Here is a 17,099-nt window from a genome sequence, read left to right on the forward strand (position 1 = left end):
GTCTGTACACTGCAACAGGTGGTGTGTCCCCCTTCCCGCGCTGCGCCTCGCTGCTGTATTTATATGGTTCTGGTTGGTTTCTAAAATTCCACTCGTTCCCCGAACAAGGGTTTGAAATGACGTCGCTGCTGGGTGATTATGCGCGGCGAGGACCGTTTCCTGGGCGGCCAGGGGAGGGGAGCCCCGCGAGTGCCCGCGAGCCGCGGCCCGCCCGCCCAGCAACCCGCGACCACACGCGGGGTTGTGCTTGGTTGTGCCCCTCACATTGACATTGGCGGGCTGATTTGGCAACAGCGGACCGTGTGTCAGGTCAGGGACGGGCCGAGGGGAGCGTGTTGTCCGTGTGCGCAAATCCTTGTAAAGCGCTTACCTGACCGGGGCCCCGCCAGCCAGGCCGCGCCAGCCCGCGCCACAGCCCCCCAGGACCCTCCTGGCCTCCCTAATCCCCCCTATCGGCTCGGGCGGCATAAGCTCCTCGGGGGTCTGGCGCTTCGCTGTAAAAACGAAACCCCTTTTTAGCGGAAGGCGTCCAGTGCGTGACAGTGCAACTAATTCGGCTGAAATTCGTATGGGAACCATACGGAGTGCTACTCATCAGAAATCGAAAAACGAGCCGCATTTTCGTCCGCCCGGCTGGTCGTTTTCCGGGCCAACGGTGGACGTGACGACCGACCCGTCCTGTCCTCCCAGGAAGATAGGTTTTGAACGATTTTCAGGTTGCTAGCGGGTTGCATCTGCTGTGCGCGACGTACATGTTCGACGGCCTGCTGGTTGACCCCGCGTTGGTTCGGGTCCGGAGTGGGCCGCCGTGCCCCGTCGGAGCAAATGCGTAAACTAGCCCGCATGCAGACATGCGGACGGGTTGCCTACTCGCACGACGGCCTCCGTAAGGCGCTATGACTAGAGATGGTAGACAAACCCATCCGCACCCGTGCATTCGCTCTGACGGCGGGGCACTGCGTCCTGTATAGTAGTATAACCACGAGCCAAAGTGCGGGTGGGTTTGCCTCGAACCTTATGGCGCCTTACGAGCCTAGCGAGTAGGCAACCCAAAGTATGGCCTTAATCTGGTCTGGCTATAACTGGATACATCTTCCGAAAACCCCACAGTCCTTTCTTGTCGAACGGCGCGTGCGCTGAGCAACGTGCATCGCTAGTGTGCTGCAGTAGCTAACTTTGTGCAGCTTGCGCTGGGTTCTAGCTATGGGAGCGCCCGCGAGCCAGCAGCCTGGTCGCACCAGACGTTGCACGACACGCACGCCGTGCATGGCAAACGCAGCTTATATAGCAACCTGCAAATCGTTAAACACACATCCTCCTGCAGTTTCTTGTGGAAGAGCCGGTAGGGGCAGGCGAACTGTTCGCGACCGTACGCCGCTGAGACGGAGAGAGGTGCACGAGGAGACGCGTTGCTTCTCTCTCACTCCGACCGTGTCGACTACTGGACAATCGGAATCGGAATAGGGGGACCGTATTTTGTTTTCTGCGACACATCACGTAGGCACCATCCCTGTCCCCGCACCCCGCTCAGCAGTGCACGACTGTACTGGCACTGAGTGCCGGTTGGTTTACTCCACTCCCAGGTCCAGCCGTGCGGATCGGAACTTCGGCCAGGCCAGCCAGCTCACGTGTCGGCAGGAGGCGACTCTTATTTTCGTTCGGTGGGTCCACCTGGCTAAAACACTTCAAGGCGGGTCCAGCACACTGAATAAAAAAAAATCATTGTTCCAACGACCGTTGTGTTCTTGTGGCCGGGTTGTTGGTCCAATGACACGATGTTGCTAACCCTATGACAGCCGGTGATTGTGCCAACAGCCGGTGATTGTGCCACCGACCGTGTCGTTGAGCCAGCATATCATGGTCGTTGGAATAGCATCCTATGTTCCTTAAGCCATTCCAAGAGCAAAATGTTGTTGGAGGTGCAACTCTCGTCGTTGGCACAGTGATTCCCCCCCCCCCCCTTTTGCGTGCAGGAGGATCTCGCACGGGAACTGTTAGAGTACACTTGAACTTTTACAGCTCGTCTTCAACGAACACTTTAATGCCGACGCCGCTAGCCAACGGCAGCTATGCCCCCCCCCCTCCCCCTTTACCTCCGGTCACCGGCTACTTGTTGTTATTTATATTTTTGGAATATTTAAAAGCAGAAAACAGAATTACCGATAAGATGACTTCTACGCGAATGTGTTGGAGGCCAGGAGGCGGTCTGGAGCGGACGACGGAGGAAGAGGAAAAGAGACTCGGCCGCTATTTCGTTTGAAATGCTAAATACTGGTATCTGTTAAAAGGTCCAACAAGCGGGACCAGTTTGCGCCCGAGCCACTCTCCGCGGCGCTGCCATGCGGCTTGGGTTTTCCAGGACGATCCGGGGCCTGAATGAGCCCATCCGGTCATGAGCCAATGAACTCCCCGGCGCGACGCGGCGCCCATGAGGATGGTGGCGTGCACGAGTGCGCGTGCGCTCATGTCGATGAGGAGCGCGGCAGGGGCGGGGCGGGCTTCGCCGCGGGCGAGAGGCACCCCAGTTGGGACTGAGGACCAAGGATGCTCACCAGTGCACCCATGCTGAGGACTTCGCCCGGGGCGTGGGACATGACCAAGTAGAAAGCCTCTTGTAAGCCAAGGTTTTAAACAGCCTGTGGCACCCCAACTCTCACCAGGCGTGGATTACGGTCCGGCTGACAGGGGGGCGATGCACTGTCGGTTGCCTACATACATGGGTTATGTGGCGCAAATTGCCTACCTTTCAGGTGGCTCACTACAGACGGAAAGGGAGTGGGAGCGACACCCCCCCCCCTTAATCCGCCCCTGTCACGCCAGACCGACATTGCCTTACGTTAGACACCATAAGTTACCCCCATGCCATGTGATGAAGTGCATGCTCATGGTACCATCATCTGACCCCCCACGAAATCAAGTGAGGTGGGTGAGGTTCGTTTCTTTTCGCCTCTTTCTACTGGAAAAGTTGGCATGTTCTCCACTATGGACATCGAGTAACATTGACACCATGCAGACCGCGGTACATACATGCCATCGCAGTGCATGGTCGCAGTGCATGGTTGCCGTGCCGCTCATGGCCCATGGGTAAACCGCCTTTTTGATGTGTTTTAAAAAACTAGGACTTGAAAAACATTACACGAAATTACACAAATATTGAGCAAAGAGTTACCCCAAAACACGATTTTGAGCACTTCTTCTTTTTTGAAAAGGTAGTCGTTCTGTTTCTTCCCGCCGCGCTCCGCCACTACTACTCAGGGCCCGCAGTCCTCCATTAGCCAGGCCTGCCTGGGCCTGCTGGTTGGCCGGTCTCAAGAGTCCTGCTCATATTGTGCTGCTCACTTTGGTTATTTTCCGCGCGTTGAGGCCGGCTGGCCACGCCTCCGTGCGAAGTGAGCCCTGATGCAGCAGCGGCTCCCCGGGCTCTCCTGCTGGTCTTGTCCAGCGGCGGCTATCATCGTGCCAATCGAGTCCCCCCACCCCCCACCCGGCACTACGTTTTTCCCCCTTCGCCTCGCGTGATTTGTAATTACAAGCGGCGCGTGCCCCCTCCCCCTCCCCACCCTTTGGGCCCACGCCCCCCGGGGCCCCCGCGGGCCGCGCGTCACTCAGGACGAGGGGAATTCCCTCTGCCTTATCTGACCGCCGTGCGGTAGGCCGCCGCGTTGACGCGCCAGGAGGCAGCGTGGGAGCCTGAATGCTGAACGCTTGGAGCTAGTAGTATATACAAGCAGCACAATTCCCAAACTGGCGAGTGGTTTCCGCGCGTCCCGCCCCGCCGCCAAGGCCACTGAGAAAACCAAACGCTGGCGTCAGAAATAAAATGAGTATTACTGCGGCCGAGGAAGCCCCGCCCCGCCCCGCCCCTCCTGCCCGCGGCCGCGTCGGTCCGGTCGGGACGAGCGCCTGTGGATAGGCCGCCCCGCTCGGCACGGGCGCGTTGCGGGCCCGCCAGTGCGAGGTGTAGGTCATGGTGGCCATGGTCGGGCAGGTCGGGCGCGCTGCGCTGCTGCGCTGATAGACAACCGCGGCGCACGGAGATAAGTGCGTGCAGCAGCGTAAGGCTTAAAATACCGCTGTCCTCAACCCGACGGGCAACTTTCGTATAAACTCGCTGCAGGAGTCGCCGAGAGGCCGCAGTGTGATGGCAGGATGACGTCACTGTAGCGGGTTTGACGTCAGCATGCAAGGCAGGCCGGCGAGGCGAGCCGGGGAGTTGGTCCTGCCCGATCGGTGTTGAGCCCTGCCGCTAACGACTGCCCCACCCCAACCCACCGCCTCCCGCAGACGCAGTGCGCGTCATTGAGCTTTGTAATTGTTTTGTAACATTGCCGTCTATGTTGCAGGCCGTGCAGGTGGACGCCCACCCAGGAACGCGTCACAGCCGCCAGGACCTGCGCATGCTGCCGGCCAACGCGACCGGCACGCCCCAGGACCATGCCCTGGCCAGCGGGGTGGTGCTGCAGGAGGCGTCGCATGACGCTCTCCAGCCCCCGGCTCAGGACCCTACGTCCTCCACGCCCTCCATGACGTCCGCCTCGTCCGGAGCTACGACCGGCCCCTCCAGGACGACGGAGGTGTGGAGGAAGCTCACCACGGCAGGCACCCCTGTGGGGTCCCCTATGGGTTCGGCCATGGGCGCGCCGGGAGGCTCACCAGTCCCGCCGATCATGGGGCATGACCGGACCAAGCTGCACCCAGGTGAGCAAAGCGCCATCCTTGATCCTACCTTAACGATTGTTGTTTGTTTTTGTTCCGTTTCTAAAAGTGTTTCTGTCTAGGTCTGGCACCTGAGCAGCTTGGTGGTGAGGACAGCAACATCGTGTTCCCCTCCCCGCCTATCAAGACGGAGGGACCGTCAGGTCAGCCGAAATTCGACCCCTTTTCCCGGGCTCCGACGGGCCGAGCTCCAGCCTGTGCGAAGGGATCCACCTTCTGCACAGACATTGACAACTACCCAGAGTACGTCAGTTGTCACCTTTGTCATGATTTGCAATTCTTAGTTTGTATGCACTCAATAATTAAACTTTTATTATTTTTTCAGGAATTACCTGCAAACGATGCTGCGATCAGCTACCGTAGGTCTGGGTTATAGAGAGTATTTTGGGAATGATGTTATTGCTGAGAGCAATATTACACAACGTATTGATGCAAATGATGAAAACCCTCTTTGCCCATATGAGGTACCTACCTGCCAACAATTGCGTTGTAAGTGAAATGTATTTGACATGCTTTTCTAAATGCTTCTATTTTATTTTTCAGGAAACTGTGGTGTACCCCAAGGTAGCCAAAAATAAGGAAGATAAGTGGTTATACGTTGTGAATCAAGATCATTTTGTCCAAGGTGTCCGCATTGAGACCTGTCTGTAAGTACAAACAAAATTATAGGCATTTGTTTTCTTTCTTACCTTATTCAATTATGTATCTGAACATTTAATGTCATCTTTTCTTTTCTCTGAATCTAGGAACTCTGGTACAGCTTGCCAGCTGGCTGAGAACTTCCCATATGGATATACAACATCTTGTCGGCAGAAGTATATTCTTAGAAAATTAGTTGCTCTAAACCCAGAAGGTCAAACTCAAACTGATATGTTCCGTCTCCCATCCTGCTGCTCTTGCTATGTCACTCGATCTAACGTCAGCAGCAGAAGATCAAATATGACACCTGTCAAAAAGGCAGGCAGTCAAAAGCGTTAACAGTACTTCACGATGACTGAATCACTTGGAATTCTGCCATTGGCGTGGTTTACTGTTTGTTGTAATTGGACAGTGGTTGTTTTTTGGTATGTGTGCGGCTTGTACATATAGTAGCGTTAAAAATTTATGTAGGTACAAATAAATACATTTAATTATTCTTGAGCTTAGCCAGTATGAAACTGTGATAATCCTTAGAATTCTGAATTGGCTAAGTTTGTCAATTATATTTTTAACAACCAAGGCCTTTCTTGGACAATGTCTGTAACTATATTTTAGTCTGCAGGGCAACTTTTAAAAGGAAGTTTCATCATCTACATTGTTTGCACAAAAATTACGATGTGAAATGATTGATATTTTTTTAAATCCCAGCAACAGAAAGTGTGATTTTTACGATGCTTTATTTGTCTTTTTGTGATCTGTCACTTAAATAGTGTAATAACTAGATTCAAGGTTTAATATTTATATTTTAGAATTCTTTCATTTTACGTTTATGAAAAGCCTGAATATTCTAATCAATGAGCAATTGCTTGTCCTGCGTTACTTACACTTCGTCTTGCGCAAATGCTTGTTATGTTGTTCTTGTTGCGTGCTTTATTGATTTTACTTAATATCAATTACTTTTTTATTTTTCTCATAATGAATATAGTTTAAAAGTGTAAATATTTTCCTGCGCAGTAGCTATGCACTTAAGCAAAAAAAAATTATAATTATTTTGTCATTGATGCTTCTCTGCAGGTGGTACAGTACTCACTTTCTATTAGCAGCTATTATTCATTTTAAGTTTCTGACAAATGATGACCCTTAATTTTAAATTTCCACTCTTTTATGTATGCTGTTTCAGACAATATTACTTAAATCAATTTTCATGCTGCTCATGAAAAAATTTGTTGAGGTTTTTAATTAATTATTTTTAAACTGTTGCTGAAGAGTGATGGCTGGAATTCTATGCATATGTAGGTGAGTATTCTTTCAATATTGTTTGAAGGCAAATTGTTATCACCAAAGCCCTATCTCTGTAAATCTTATATGCACCAGATGATATTCAAAAAGAACTGTGCCAGTAAATCTTACTGTCTTTACTTTTCACAAGTTTTGTGAAAAGCAAATCTACAGTTCAAGTTTTGTACTCTAGTTTTGTAAGTTTTGAGGTCATTATTTCTGTAAATAATTATTAGATGAGACAGCTTGCCTAATTTCCACTAGCTTGTGGTAAGTTCACGGCGTAAATGCTTCCACTTTATGCAAATTATAGCTTGCATTAATCTGGCAAGTATTGAAAGGACCTGTCTTTCCTTCCATCCCATGTTGTCAAAGATTGTGAGTCTTTATTCTTGTTTTAACTCTAGTTTCTTCTCTCCTTATTTTAATTCAATGTCATCATTCATGCAAAATGTGAAATCATGGAAATTGTTACTGTTCAGTGTGGAAAGAAACTTGTTACGTTTGGCTGGTTACAACCAAATGAAAAAACAAATTTGTGCATGGTTTGTAATAAACCAATTCATTGGGTGTATTTTTATAGCTTCTAGTCTTTCTTGTTACATAATTGTGTATAAAATACTCTTCATGTCTTGAACTGTTCCAATAAATACCTCAAAATCAATCTGTATGCTGGACACATTGACAGGTCTTACAATTAGAACATATCCTGGGTATGTTAGAGCAGTACTTGACTGTTGAATTTAAACATGTTTATAACAGTAATTGATATACACTGCACAGTTTTAAAACAATTAAGCATAATTCATTGAGATCTCTTAATGACATGAGGTAAATCATACTTTCCACGGATGCATTTTACTTTGACACCGGGGCAGTCCTGGAGTCTTCCTGCTCGCACAAGGACAACATTGTGCTCCTGTTCACAATAAAAATATATCAGCATAACAATTGAAGAAGATAAGTGAACACACTGAAAGTGGGACATACCTGTAAATTGTGACCCTCACCAGGGACATGTGCCGTACATTCTCTACCATTCGACAGTCTAACTAGTACACATTTTCTATTGGCAGAGTTTGGTTTCTTGGGTTTTCTGATAACAGGACGAATAACAATACCTTTGGCCATTGGCTTTCCTTGCAAAGGATTTCGGCAGGGACGAGACTTTATCACTGGCCCATCTCGATGCATTTGTTGTAAAGATGCCATACATCTGGTAATCAAACCTAAAAAAAAAAGGAAGAAAACAACAACAACCGTTATTTAAATTTAGACGCGTAGTATTTAATGATAGGTATATTTTCCTGTCATGAAAACTTGTTTGCTACTTTACCTAAGCCAAATGTTGGAGAAATATCTGCTCCGTTATTAGGTGAACCAATGCTCTTGAGCAGAGTACTGTGGTTTCTCGCTAAAATAGAAAATTGTATTCTCAAATAAAAAGCTACACAACTACAAGGTAGAAACCCAATTTACATATGAGACAAAGCTGAAGCCCACCTTGATACAGACATCTCGGCAAGAATCTTTGAATTCCTTTAATGGATTGTGTCAGTTGCAGTGCGAGCAGAGACATTCTTGATGAACACTGATCTATAAACAATCAAAAGTGGAACATCAGCATGTCTATTTTAATTAAAAACAGTGTTTCATTACTCTGATAATTTTCAGAAGCTTCTTGGGATCTAAATGAGACCAGGTTAGGATAGAAACTATAACTACTGTTTTATTTTTTTGAAAGCGTGAGACGATGAAGTTTAAGCACAGTTTCAGAATGGATAACTTTTACAAGGTATTTTTTTAAAACACGCAATATTACCAGAATGAACTGATTTAACAGTCAAATAGCTACTGAAGATGTCATGCGTGTTTTGGTCGTGTCTTCTGCTTTGTTACTGGCTTGTAGTGGCAGCACTGGACGTACTTTTGTTTTATTTTGTTTTTGCATTTTATTGTTGGCGAAACTGAAACGTGGCGCGCAAACAGCGAGCGCGATCCTTTTAAACGTAATCGCGAACTAGAGAAGAGTGTTATTTAACCACAGCGCCCAGCATTTGCGGTATATCTGAAAAATGTAGAAAGGTTGCAAGAAAAGAGACACTAGTATAATATAAAAATACTAATTTTATTTATGAAACCACAAATGATTTAAAATTGAGCGAACTGACTGGATGTCCCCGTACTCTGGTTCACACAATAACAACACAGCCAATCAAGTCAAACATAATTTCAAAATCAGAGTCTTTTCATTAATCTATTTTTTTTTTAAAAGAAAAGAACCAACTAATCTACACATTTCCATACAAATTCACATCCGATGAGCTCAATAATGTTCCCTGGGAAAGTATTCACAATGAACATAATGTAGAATGTATCACACAGCAGTAAAGTGGCCTGGGGGCTGCCCTCACGACGTGTCCATCGCACAGCCATTGGCGTCACCGCGAGCCGAGAGAGTCTCCAATAGAGCTGCGGACATGAAAAATAAGCGGAGTAACTTTTCACGCCATTAGTGTCCGTTCCAAATGCAGTCGGTGCGTCCACCGGCTGACGCGGTGTCATCCTAAATTGTACTCGTATGCTCTTACCCTTGACTAGGCCGTCCATTGCGGTCACCACGGGAGAATCCGGGAACTCGGCCAACGGGTTCAGCCCTTCGTCGCAGCTCCTCGCGATGCGCGGGTCCAGGGGCAGCTGGCCCAACAGCCGCAGCGACTTCTCCTGGGCCATCTTGGCCGCGCCGCCAGAGTTGGGAGGAAATATGTGGCTGGGAGTCTGCATCAGTTAGAGAAGGGATGCTGTGCGTCAAGGCTTTGCGCCAGTGCGAGAGGGGGTGGGGGTGGGGGAGGGGGGAGGAGTCGACTTACTTTGCACTTGGGACAGACGAACGCCGTCATATTCTCGACGACACCTAGGATAGGGATTTTCACCTTGTGGCAGAAGTCGATTTCCTTCCTCACATCGAGCAGCGCCACCTCTTGTGGAGTAGTCACGATTATAGCTCCTAGAAATTACCTATCTATCAGTATTGACTCAGAAAAATTAAATGAATGCGTAGTAGTGAAACAAAATGCCGCCTTTGTAAATGCCTGACATGATATAGCAATATCTCACCATCCAGGTTCACTCCCTGCAAGTAGGTCGTCGCCGACAAATGTTCATCCGAGGTTCCCGGTGGCGTGTCAATGATGAGGTACTCCAGCTCGCCCCAGTCCACATCACTCAGGAACTGCCGGATCATCTCTGTGGGGAACGATGCGGCGGAGTTTTTGTAAATGGAACAAAGATGTCCAAAATATACCGTATTGTGGGGTACTTCAATAAAGAATGAATTTCACTCACGATTTTTCTTGGGCCCCCTCCATATGACTGCCTCTTCCGGGCCCTTGAGGAGGAAGCCGATGGACATGACGGCGATGTTCTCGTCCACGTAGACGGGCGACCAGCCTGAGCCGCTCATGTGCACCTGCTCGCCCACCACGCCCATGACCCTGGGCTGGGACGGCCCGCAGACGTCGATGTCCAGGACCCCGACCTGTATACATAGTCGCCCATGATTTCGACATCGCGTGGGGTTTCGAGAGCGCATTTTCAGAGCTAAAAGGAACGGCAAGGACCCCCCCCCCTTTCCAAAAAAAACGACAACCCTCCTCCAATTTTATTCGCGAGAACAGAGGGAGAGGGTCGTAAAGGAGCGGTTAGTGGTGGGCTAGGGGTGGGGGCGGACACGAGTGTCACGAAAGGCCCGCCTTACTACAGACGACCGCGTTGCAGAACAAGCGCGGCGCCTCCACCCACGCCACAAAGGCACTGGAGGGAAGGACCGTGGCCCGAGCGGGGGAGGGGGGCAGCGTTGGGGTGGTCTGGATCGTCTAGGCGGACGGTTCCTGCAGGTGGGACGAGCAGCTGATCGGTACAGGGTGGGGTTAGAGAGACTGCAAGTCTCTCTAGGTGGGGTGGGCGCGGGATGTGGGCCAGGGCATCGGGCCGAGTCGTGCCAGGCAGTCGCGGGACCCCGTCCCGACCCGCCCCGCGCCGCCCCGCCACCCTCCGCCGTCGACTCGCAACGTGCGGCTTGGAGCGGCCCGCCCCTCAGTCGGCGCACCCCCTGCCCCACAGGGCCCTGCAACGCCTGCACCGCACGCTGCTGCACGCGGGTCCGCACAGCACCAGGCAGTGTCGGGCGCGCCCCGCAGGGCTCGCAGCGCAGGAGGGCCGAGCTCTCAACGACCAGGATCCTGCGCGGGCGACACAGGCCAGCGCGGCCATTCGCAACCCTGGCGAGCAGACCCGAAGACATTGTGGTGAGTCGCCCATCGAGCCGGTCGGGAGCGCGAGTGCTGTACCTAACACACGTCCCTCTCGGCCCTTCAGCTCACTCCCTTGTACTACGCCAAACGCCTGAGGTCCTACGAGGGCTTCCCCACGCCGCCGCAACAGGTCAAGTTCCCTAAGGCGGTGAGTACCCGCGCAACTCCACTACCTACACAACCAGCCGCGGCCCAGTGCTGTTACCGCTGTTTAGGAACAAAGTAGCGACTTGCCCTCGGGTGCACTGACCTCGGCGCGCTAGAGGGGTGCAGGAACCACTGCAGTGGTCGTGCAAGTCCGCTGATTCATCGCGGATCGGTCGATATGTTTACTAGAGACCTGTCAGGGAGGTGGGCCCTCTCTCTTTCTTCACCAATTCTACCCCCCGCTGCCCCCTTTCTTCACCAATTCAACCCCCGCTACCCCCTTTCTTTCCAAGTCCAAAGCCCCCCTCCCCCTACCACTGCCTCAGCAGAACTAAACTAACCCCCGCCGCCCATGTCCCTGTGCCCATGCCTCTGTTGGGGGGACAGCACCTCCTGACACAGACTGAACGGTTTAGCCGATAGAGGGGGGGAGGGGGGCTGCCATCCGCGATTACGCTCGAGGAAAGGGGCGGAGAGTGGGGGCTGCTGAGGGGGCCGTTTTGCCTTCGCTGCGACCCCTCGGCCTCGGAGGCCGAGAGGAATGGGTCGAGAGTGACTCTATTCGCCGATACGCGCTGCGGAAACTTCTCTTTCTTCTCCCTCCATTTCCCCGTTCTCCAGTAGGGTACCATCCAGAGAGTCTGTCCGTCATTCGCCGTTACGAAAAGGGCAAGTTCAGCCTGTGGGTGTGGGGTCAAGCTCTGATAGCGCCTGCTAGGTAGGCAACATCTTGCGAACAGTGCATGCGTGTACTGCGGGCTGGCCTATCCCGAGTCTCGTAGGCGCCGAACTTCCGTAATTTGCCGAATGAATCCGATAAAAAAGAAACGGACGTACTTTCTGGAAAATTCTTAGCGCACACGATCGAACCAAACATGCATCCCAAAAAGATATGCCTGGTGGAGGTTGAGGGGGAAGTCCATGTCTATGGAAAACATGATTTTAAGGACATCGGAAAACAAAAAGTAGAATTTTAGCATGCACTGGTGCACATTTAAAATAATCAGAAAACTTTGAAATGCTCTTTCTGGCTCAACCTTACAGGCACTAACAGTAGAAATGATTTAGCGGTGCTCTCACAGGGCTCAGAGAGACACGTGCAATTCCACCCTCATAACGCATCATAGATCATGGTAAGACAAGGCATTTGCTTCCTCATTCTTATTTGAGATCAAAAATTCATTATAAATTTAAGTCACTCATCATGCTTGCTTGCATATTTTTATGCATTGATCCTTTACATTCAGTTTATAATGAAATGACAATTTTAAAGTTTATAATAATATGTATAATTAATGTTTGCAGCTTTCAACGTACCATGAGGATATCAAAAACCAGATATGCAGGTAGGCATAACTCAATTATAAAATACAAACATGATGAATATATCTAGTAATGAGATGACCAAAACCAAATGCATTGACGTTTTGAAGTGGACTACTCACATTACGATCTGTATCCAAAGAAGCAAGAGATCTTGCTAGTAAAGCGGTAAATGTACTCTTGCCTACACCACCTTTGCCAGATAGGACCAATATTTTATGCTTGACTGCTGATAATCGGTTTTTCACAAGCTGAATACCTGGAAAATATTGAGTTAAAAATTACCTTAGCGAAATCAATATATTCACCCAAATAAAAGTAAACAATTGGGAGTACACAGATTAAGGTAAGGGAACAGACCCCAGCAAAAGCTATAATTCTACTGACAACCCAACAGATTTCATAGGTGCGTTACCACTTTGTTATGTTTACATTTGTAACTGAATGTCAATCGCGCCTAGACACCAAATGATTGCACAACAAATGAAGTACATAGGTACAGAGGTTAGGTATGACGATAACCAAAAATGACTAACAATGCAATTTTAAGGGCAGGGATAATCCGATCCATCGCACCGGACTTAAGGGAAATCACATTTGCAACAGCGATCATCATAACTTACCGGGATCTGGGGCATTGGCGGCACCCGAGGAACATATTGATTGGTTAGGACACCCAGCGCAGGCAGAAACTTTGCCTGCAGATTCGCTCTGGGTTCCGGGACAGTCTACAAAGAATTGTGTCTGTAAGTTCTCGAATGACATTGCCATCATACAACATAGTTTTGACTCAACACTTACGTTCAGGAGCGTCAGCTGGGTGCTGCTCCATGGTTCATTCGCGAAAGATACTCATTCATTCGCGACTCGGGTTCAATAAAAACCGCCGTGGAAAAAAGACTACCAACCTAATGCGCACGCGCACCAGGCTCTAGTGAAATTTGAAAAACATAACTTTTGTAGTTCTATGAATAATTTAAAAAATGATTGTAATTTCCATAGTAAGAAATGACACTAGGATACTCTTCACGTTCATGCGAAAAATGTTCGTTTTTTGTCATTTTGTTTTTGTGTTTTGGTTGACTTGGCGCGCCACATTTGAAGGCATTCGCGCTGGTCATGTTTTTGACAAGTATGCGTATTTTTCGACAAAACGGGCCACGACCCCTCGTGAAAAGAAACAAGTGTTGCGGAATCGACTCAAAAAATATTATCCCTTTTTGGAGAATACATTTTGCAGCGTCGATTTCACATATTCGTAATTCAGGAGTGCAAGACTCAATATGTTGCCATAGCAATGGCTGACTTTTATGAGCAGACCCACCCTCGACCATGTGGGGCCTAGTATCAAAACCAAAACTACCGTAGTGACATTTTATTAAGGACAAAATTTTAAGTAATAAGTAAGACAAGATGACGGCAAGTGTGCACCGCGGGGCGGATACCGTCATGTACTCGGTTAGTCGTCGATCCTGCGTGACAGACAGGACTGACACCAAACAGCTGTGTTATTAGTAGTATAATGTGGTTCCCAGGTAGCAAAGACCAGTGCTTGTTATACGCATCTGAGTTCGTTGCTTAAAATGCGCCTCAAATTCGAACTATGTATACCAGCACTTTTGTTTATCCTATGCTGTACCGCATTCCTAAGTGCGGGCGGGTTGCCTACTCGCTCGGCCCGTAAGGCGCTGAGGTCAGGGACCGCTCCGCCCGCACGCCTGCGTGCTGTACATTAGAACTAAAGAAGTTCGCGGGGTTAATCAGCCACCTGGTAGGTGCTACTCGTCTACCTTCTGCTACATTCCGCTGCACCATGTGCCATACAGCAACTCCAGCCCTGGAGTCAGTGCGGGGCCCCACCCTGCATGGAGAAGGTGGTGGGTCCTCCCATACCGGACCGCATCGCCTCTTTCTACCAGACCCCCCGACCCCATCCCTGGCGCCCCACCCTGGGATACGAGAACGTCGAAGTGGTCCCGATGTACGCCCATACCCACCACGCCCCACACCTCCCATATCCTCCCTGCCTCTGCCGCATTGCCTCATTAGCGGCTCCCCTCCCCCGCAGGCCCAGCCTCCCGGTGACCAACGCCCTGGTGGACCCGTGCTACACCCCGTGCGGCATGGCCACCGAGCCGCTGCGCTTCCCCAACCTGGTGACAGGCAACGCGCGCAACCCGCAGCACGCGGCGCGCGCCGCCCTGTACACGCGCTACACGCCCTTCGAGTGGGCCAACTCGTCGCTCAACCAGTACAACGAGGCCGACACCAACCGGAACTTCTCCGAGCGGCTGCGATGCGAGGCCATGCGCGTCATGAAGTGAGTCTGGAGGGTGTCCATAGCAGTTGTGCGACCCTGGAATCTGTTCCAATTAAGTCGCACAGCTGCTCGACACCTTTATGTTGACATGTCATATGAACCATATGTCACTGACACACGGAACGGGACAAGGGCTTCGCCGCAAGGTGTCTAGAAGCTGTGCGGCCCTAGAACCTGTGCGATTTGAGTCGACTTGACTTGACTCAATAAAGTCGCACAGGTCCTAGGGCCACACAGTTGCTGGACGCCCTAGATTTACAGTGTAGGGACGAACTCTCACGTGCCATGTGCTTTGTCCAGGGAGACGGAGGAGAAGACGGCGGTGGCGCAGCGGGAGTCGGGGCGGCGCTTGGGCGAGCGCATCACGGACACCACCTTCTGGCGCAATGAGGTGGCCACCGAGCTGGAGAACATGCTGGCCGAGACGAGTCGTCTGCAGGACACCCGGCGCGCCCTCGAGAAGGCCATCCAGGACTGCGAGCCGCCGCTGCACATCGCGCAGGAGAACCTCTACCACCGCGAGGGCCGCCACGGCATCGACCTGGTGCACGACCAGGTCAGTGCTCTCGTTTGCGGGTAGGAACCCGGTCCACGGATCGAATCTCTCAGGGGAACCAGGCGGCACCTCGCCGGAGAGGTAGGCAAGGCATTATTCTGCCGGTTTAGGAGCCAGGTACCCCGGGACTGGTGGAATCAGGCGTGGTATAAGGACCGGCTGACGGGGGGCGGTGCACTGTGGGTTGCCTACATATAGGGTTTTTGTGGCACAAATTGCCTACCTTTCAGACGGCTCACTAGACGATGAGGGGGGGGGGGGGTCTGGGTGGAATGACCGACTCAGACTTCGGCCAGACACCCGGGTAGCCCGGATTTTCAGAGCTCTGCCTGACACACCGACCGCTGGGGTGTTGTGCAGGTGGAGCAGTCGCTGTTGTCCGAGGTGGAGCAGATCCGGTCGTGCCAGTGCCGCCTCAAGCAGCTGCACCAGCGCGTGTGCGACCAGTTGCGCTGCAGCCGCGCGGCCCAGCAGGAGCTCGAGCTGGACGTGAAGAGCAAGGAGAGCGCCCTCGGCATCGACAACGTGGCGCACACACTCAACAACTTCTCGCGCGGCATCAACTACTACGGAGGCATAGAGAAATACGACAACACGTGCGTCTTCCCGCCCATCCACGCCGGCTCGCGAGTCTTGGAGTTGTTCTAAGGGAAGTCCTCGCGCGTTGCAGGTTGACCACGCCCGACTCCTGGGCCGAGAACAGCAACCGCAACTGCCAGCGCTCGCAGAACGAGCGCATCAAGTCGGCGCAGTTACGGGCGGACGCGGACAATCTCATCAACACCTGCTCCAACGAGATCTGGAACTCGTGGGGCTCCACCAACAACGCCTTCAGCAGGAGAGTCGCAGAGACGCTGGAGGCCAAGGGCAAACTGCAGATGCACTTGCACAAGGTAGGACCGTGTAGGCTGCGCATGGCGGCAGACGCCTGTGATGGGCACTAAACCGTCTGTTATGGCAACACAGGTCCAAAAGGAGATCTTCGACGAGGAAAAGAACATTGAGCTCCTGCGCAAGGCGATCATTGACAAGAGCAAGCCGCTCAAAGTGGCGCACACCCGGCTCGAGGGGAGGTCCCACCGCCGGGCGGTGGAGCTGTGCAAGGACGACGCGTACAACTCGTGAGTAGAACTTTGCACTGGCTCGCGGGTCGGGTCCGGGTCCAGGTAAAGGTCGGTCGTGTGGACGTGCACTGCACGTTTGCTCTCTGTGCGTTGCAGGCTCGTGCTGGAGGTCCAGGAGCTGGAGCACTCGCTCAACCAGCTTCACCGCAAGCTGGAAGAGGCCGAGGCGCAACACCAGCAGCTCCTCTACACGCAGAGCAACCTCGAGTCAGACCTGCGACTCAAAGTCAACTCGCTGTTTATCGACAGGGAGAAGTGCATGGGGATGAGGAGGAGCTTCCCCATCAATGCCACCATCAAGTACTGAGCACAACCAACAGCCACGCCGCCCACTCTCCTCTCCTTTCCGGTCGGTAATCATCTCATTGTGCTAGCTAGAGATGGGGAAAGGAGAGACGAGATAATTTGTCACAGCTGGTATTCTGCCTCTTTGACTGAAAAGTAGTTGTGTCGAGATTGCTAATCCCTATGGCTTCTTGCCTTGTCATACAATTGACAATTCAGAATTTCCTCCGAAAAATTTCCACAGAAGTTTGTAAGGACAGGCAATCAAAGCAGACATAATTTTGTCAAAGAGCTCAAGAGTATATAAAAACTAAGCTAATACAGTTTATATTCGACTTTGAAGGGTAGACTGTACTAGTTTAACTTTTCAGTCAAACCACCTACCTATCTGTATCTTG

The 17,099-nt window shown here is 51.1% G+C and overlaps 4 protein-coding genes across 6 annotated transcripts in view; 2 read left to right on the plus strand and 2 right to left on the minus strand.

The window, feature by feature from the left end:
* Nucleotides 1-7,297, plus strand: part of LOC113202541 (uncharacterized) — a 10,684-nt gene extending 3,387 nt beyond the window's left edge. Inside the window, exons 2-6 of the mRNA XM_026416808.2 lie at nucleotides 4,344-4,698; nucleotides 4,779-4,959; nucleotides 5,042-5,180; nucleotides 5,260-5,363; nucleotides 5,463-7,297. Of these exons, the coding sequence (XP_026272593.1) occupies nucleotides 4,344-4,698; nucleotides 4,779-4,959; nucleotides 5,042-5,180; nucleotides 5,260-5,363; nucleotides 5,463-5,694 (1,011 nt within the window). The 3' untranslated portion in view covers nucleotides 5,695-7,297. The remainder of the gene's footprint in view (nucleotides 1-4,343; nucleotides 4,699-4,778; nucleotides 4,960-5,041; nucleotides 5,181-5,259; nucleotides 5,364-5,462) is intronic.
* A 66-nt stretch (nucleotides 7,298-7,363) lies between these two features.
* LOC113202543 (40S ribosomal protein S12, mitochondrial) lies at nucleotides 7,364-8,576 on the minus strand. Its single transcript, XM_026416811.2, has 5 exons — nucleotides 8,456-8,576; nucleotides 8,137-8,229; nucleotides 7,970-8,047; nucleotides 7,624-7,862; nucleotides 7,364-7,552 (listed from the first exon to the last, which is right to left on the minus strand). The coding sequence occupies exons 2-5, from the start codon at nucleotides 8,210-8,212 to the stop codon at nucleotides 7,439-7,441; spliced, it is 507 nt and encodes a 168-aa protein (XP_026272596.1). The 5' UTR covers nucleotides 8,213-8,229; nucleotides 8,456-8,576; the 3' UTR covers nucleotides 7,364-7,438.
* Nucleotides 8,577-8,740: 164 nt separating this feature from the next.
* LOC113202542 (cytosolic Fe-S cluster assembly factor nubp1) lies at nucleotides 8,741-13,373 on the minus strand. The gene is made up of 8 exons (XM_026416809.2): nucleotides 13,218-13,373; nucleotides 13,040-13,144; nucleotides 12,539-12,675; nucleotides 9,979-10,171; nucleotides 9,751-9,879; nucleotides 9,504-9,640; nucleotides 9,225-9,411; nucleotides 8,741-9,105 (listed from the first exon to the last, which is right to left on the minus strand). The coding sequence occupies exons 1-8, from the start codon at nucleotides 13,246-13,248 to the stop codon at nucleotides 9,044-9,046; spliced, it is 981 nt and encodes a 326-aa protein (XP_026272594.1). The 5' UTR covers nucleotides 13,249-13,373; the 3' UTR covers nucleotides 8,741-9,043.
* On the plus strand, nucleotides 12,124-17,007 carry LOC113202539 (tektin-3-like). 3 transcript variants are annotated; one of them, XM_026416805.2, is made up of 8 exons: nucleotides 12,124-12,226; nucleotides 12,399-12,439; nucleotides 14,485-14,736; nucleotides 15,037-15,292; nucleotides 15,653-15,888; nucleotides 15,963-16,185; nucleotides 16,259-16,413; nucleotides 16,513-17,007. In XM_026416805.2, exons 1-8 carry the CDS (start codon nucleotides 12,224-12,226, stop codon nucleotides 16,721-16,723), a joined length of 1,377 nt encoding a protein of 458 aa, XP_026272590.1. In that variant the 5' UTR covers nucleotides 12,124-12,223; the 3' UTR covers nucleotides 16,724-17,007. The 3 variants fall into 3 exon arrangements, with proteins under 3 accessions (XP_026272590.1, XP_026272591.1, XP_026272589.1); XM_026416804.2 differs by lacking the exons at nucleotides 12,124-12,226; nucleotides 12,399-12,439 and adding exons at nucleotides 13,688-13,874; nucleotides 14,243-14,397; XM_026416806.2 differs by lacking the exon at nucleotides 12,124-12,226 and having other exon boundaries at nucleotides 12,365-12,439.
* The last annotated feature ends 92 nt before the right edge of the window (nucleotides 17,008-17,099 follow it).

Source organism: Frankliniella occidentalis, unplaced genomic scaffold, assembly GCF_000697945.3.
Source record: "Frankliniella occidentalis isolate FOCC.00 unplaced genomic scaffold, Focc_3.1 Scaffold296, whole genome shotgun sequence".
Classification (NCBI taxonomy): Eukaryota; Metazoa; Arthropoda; class Insecta; order Thysanoptera; family Thripidae; genus Frankliniella; species Frankliniella occidentalis.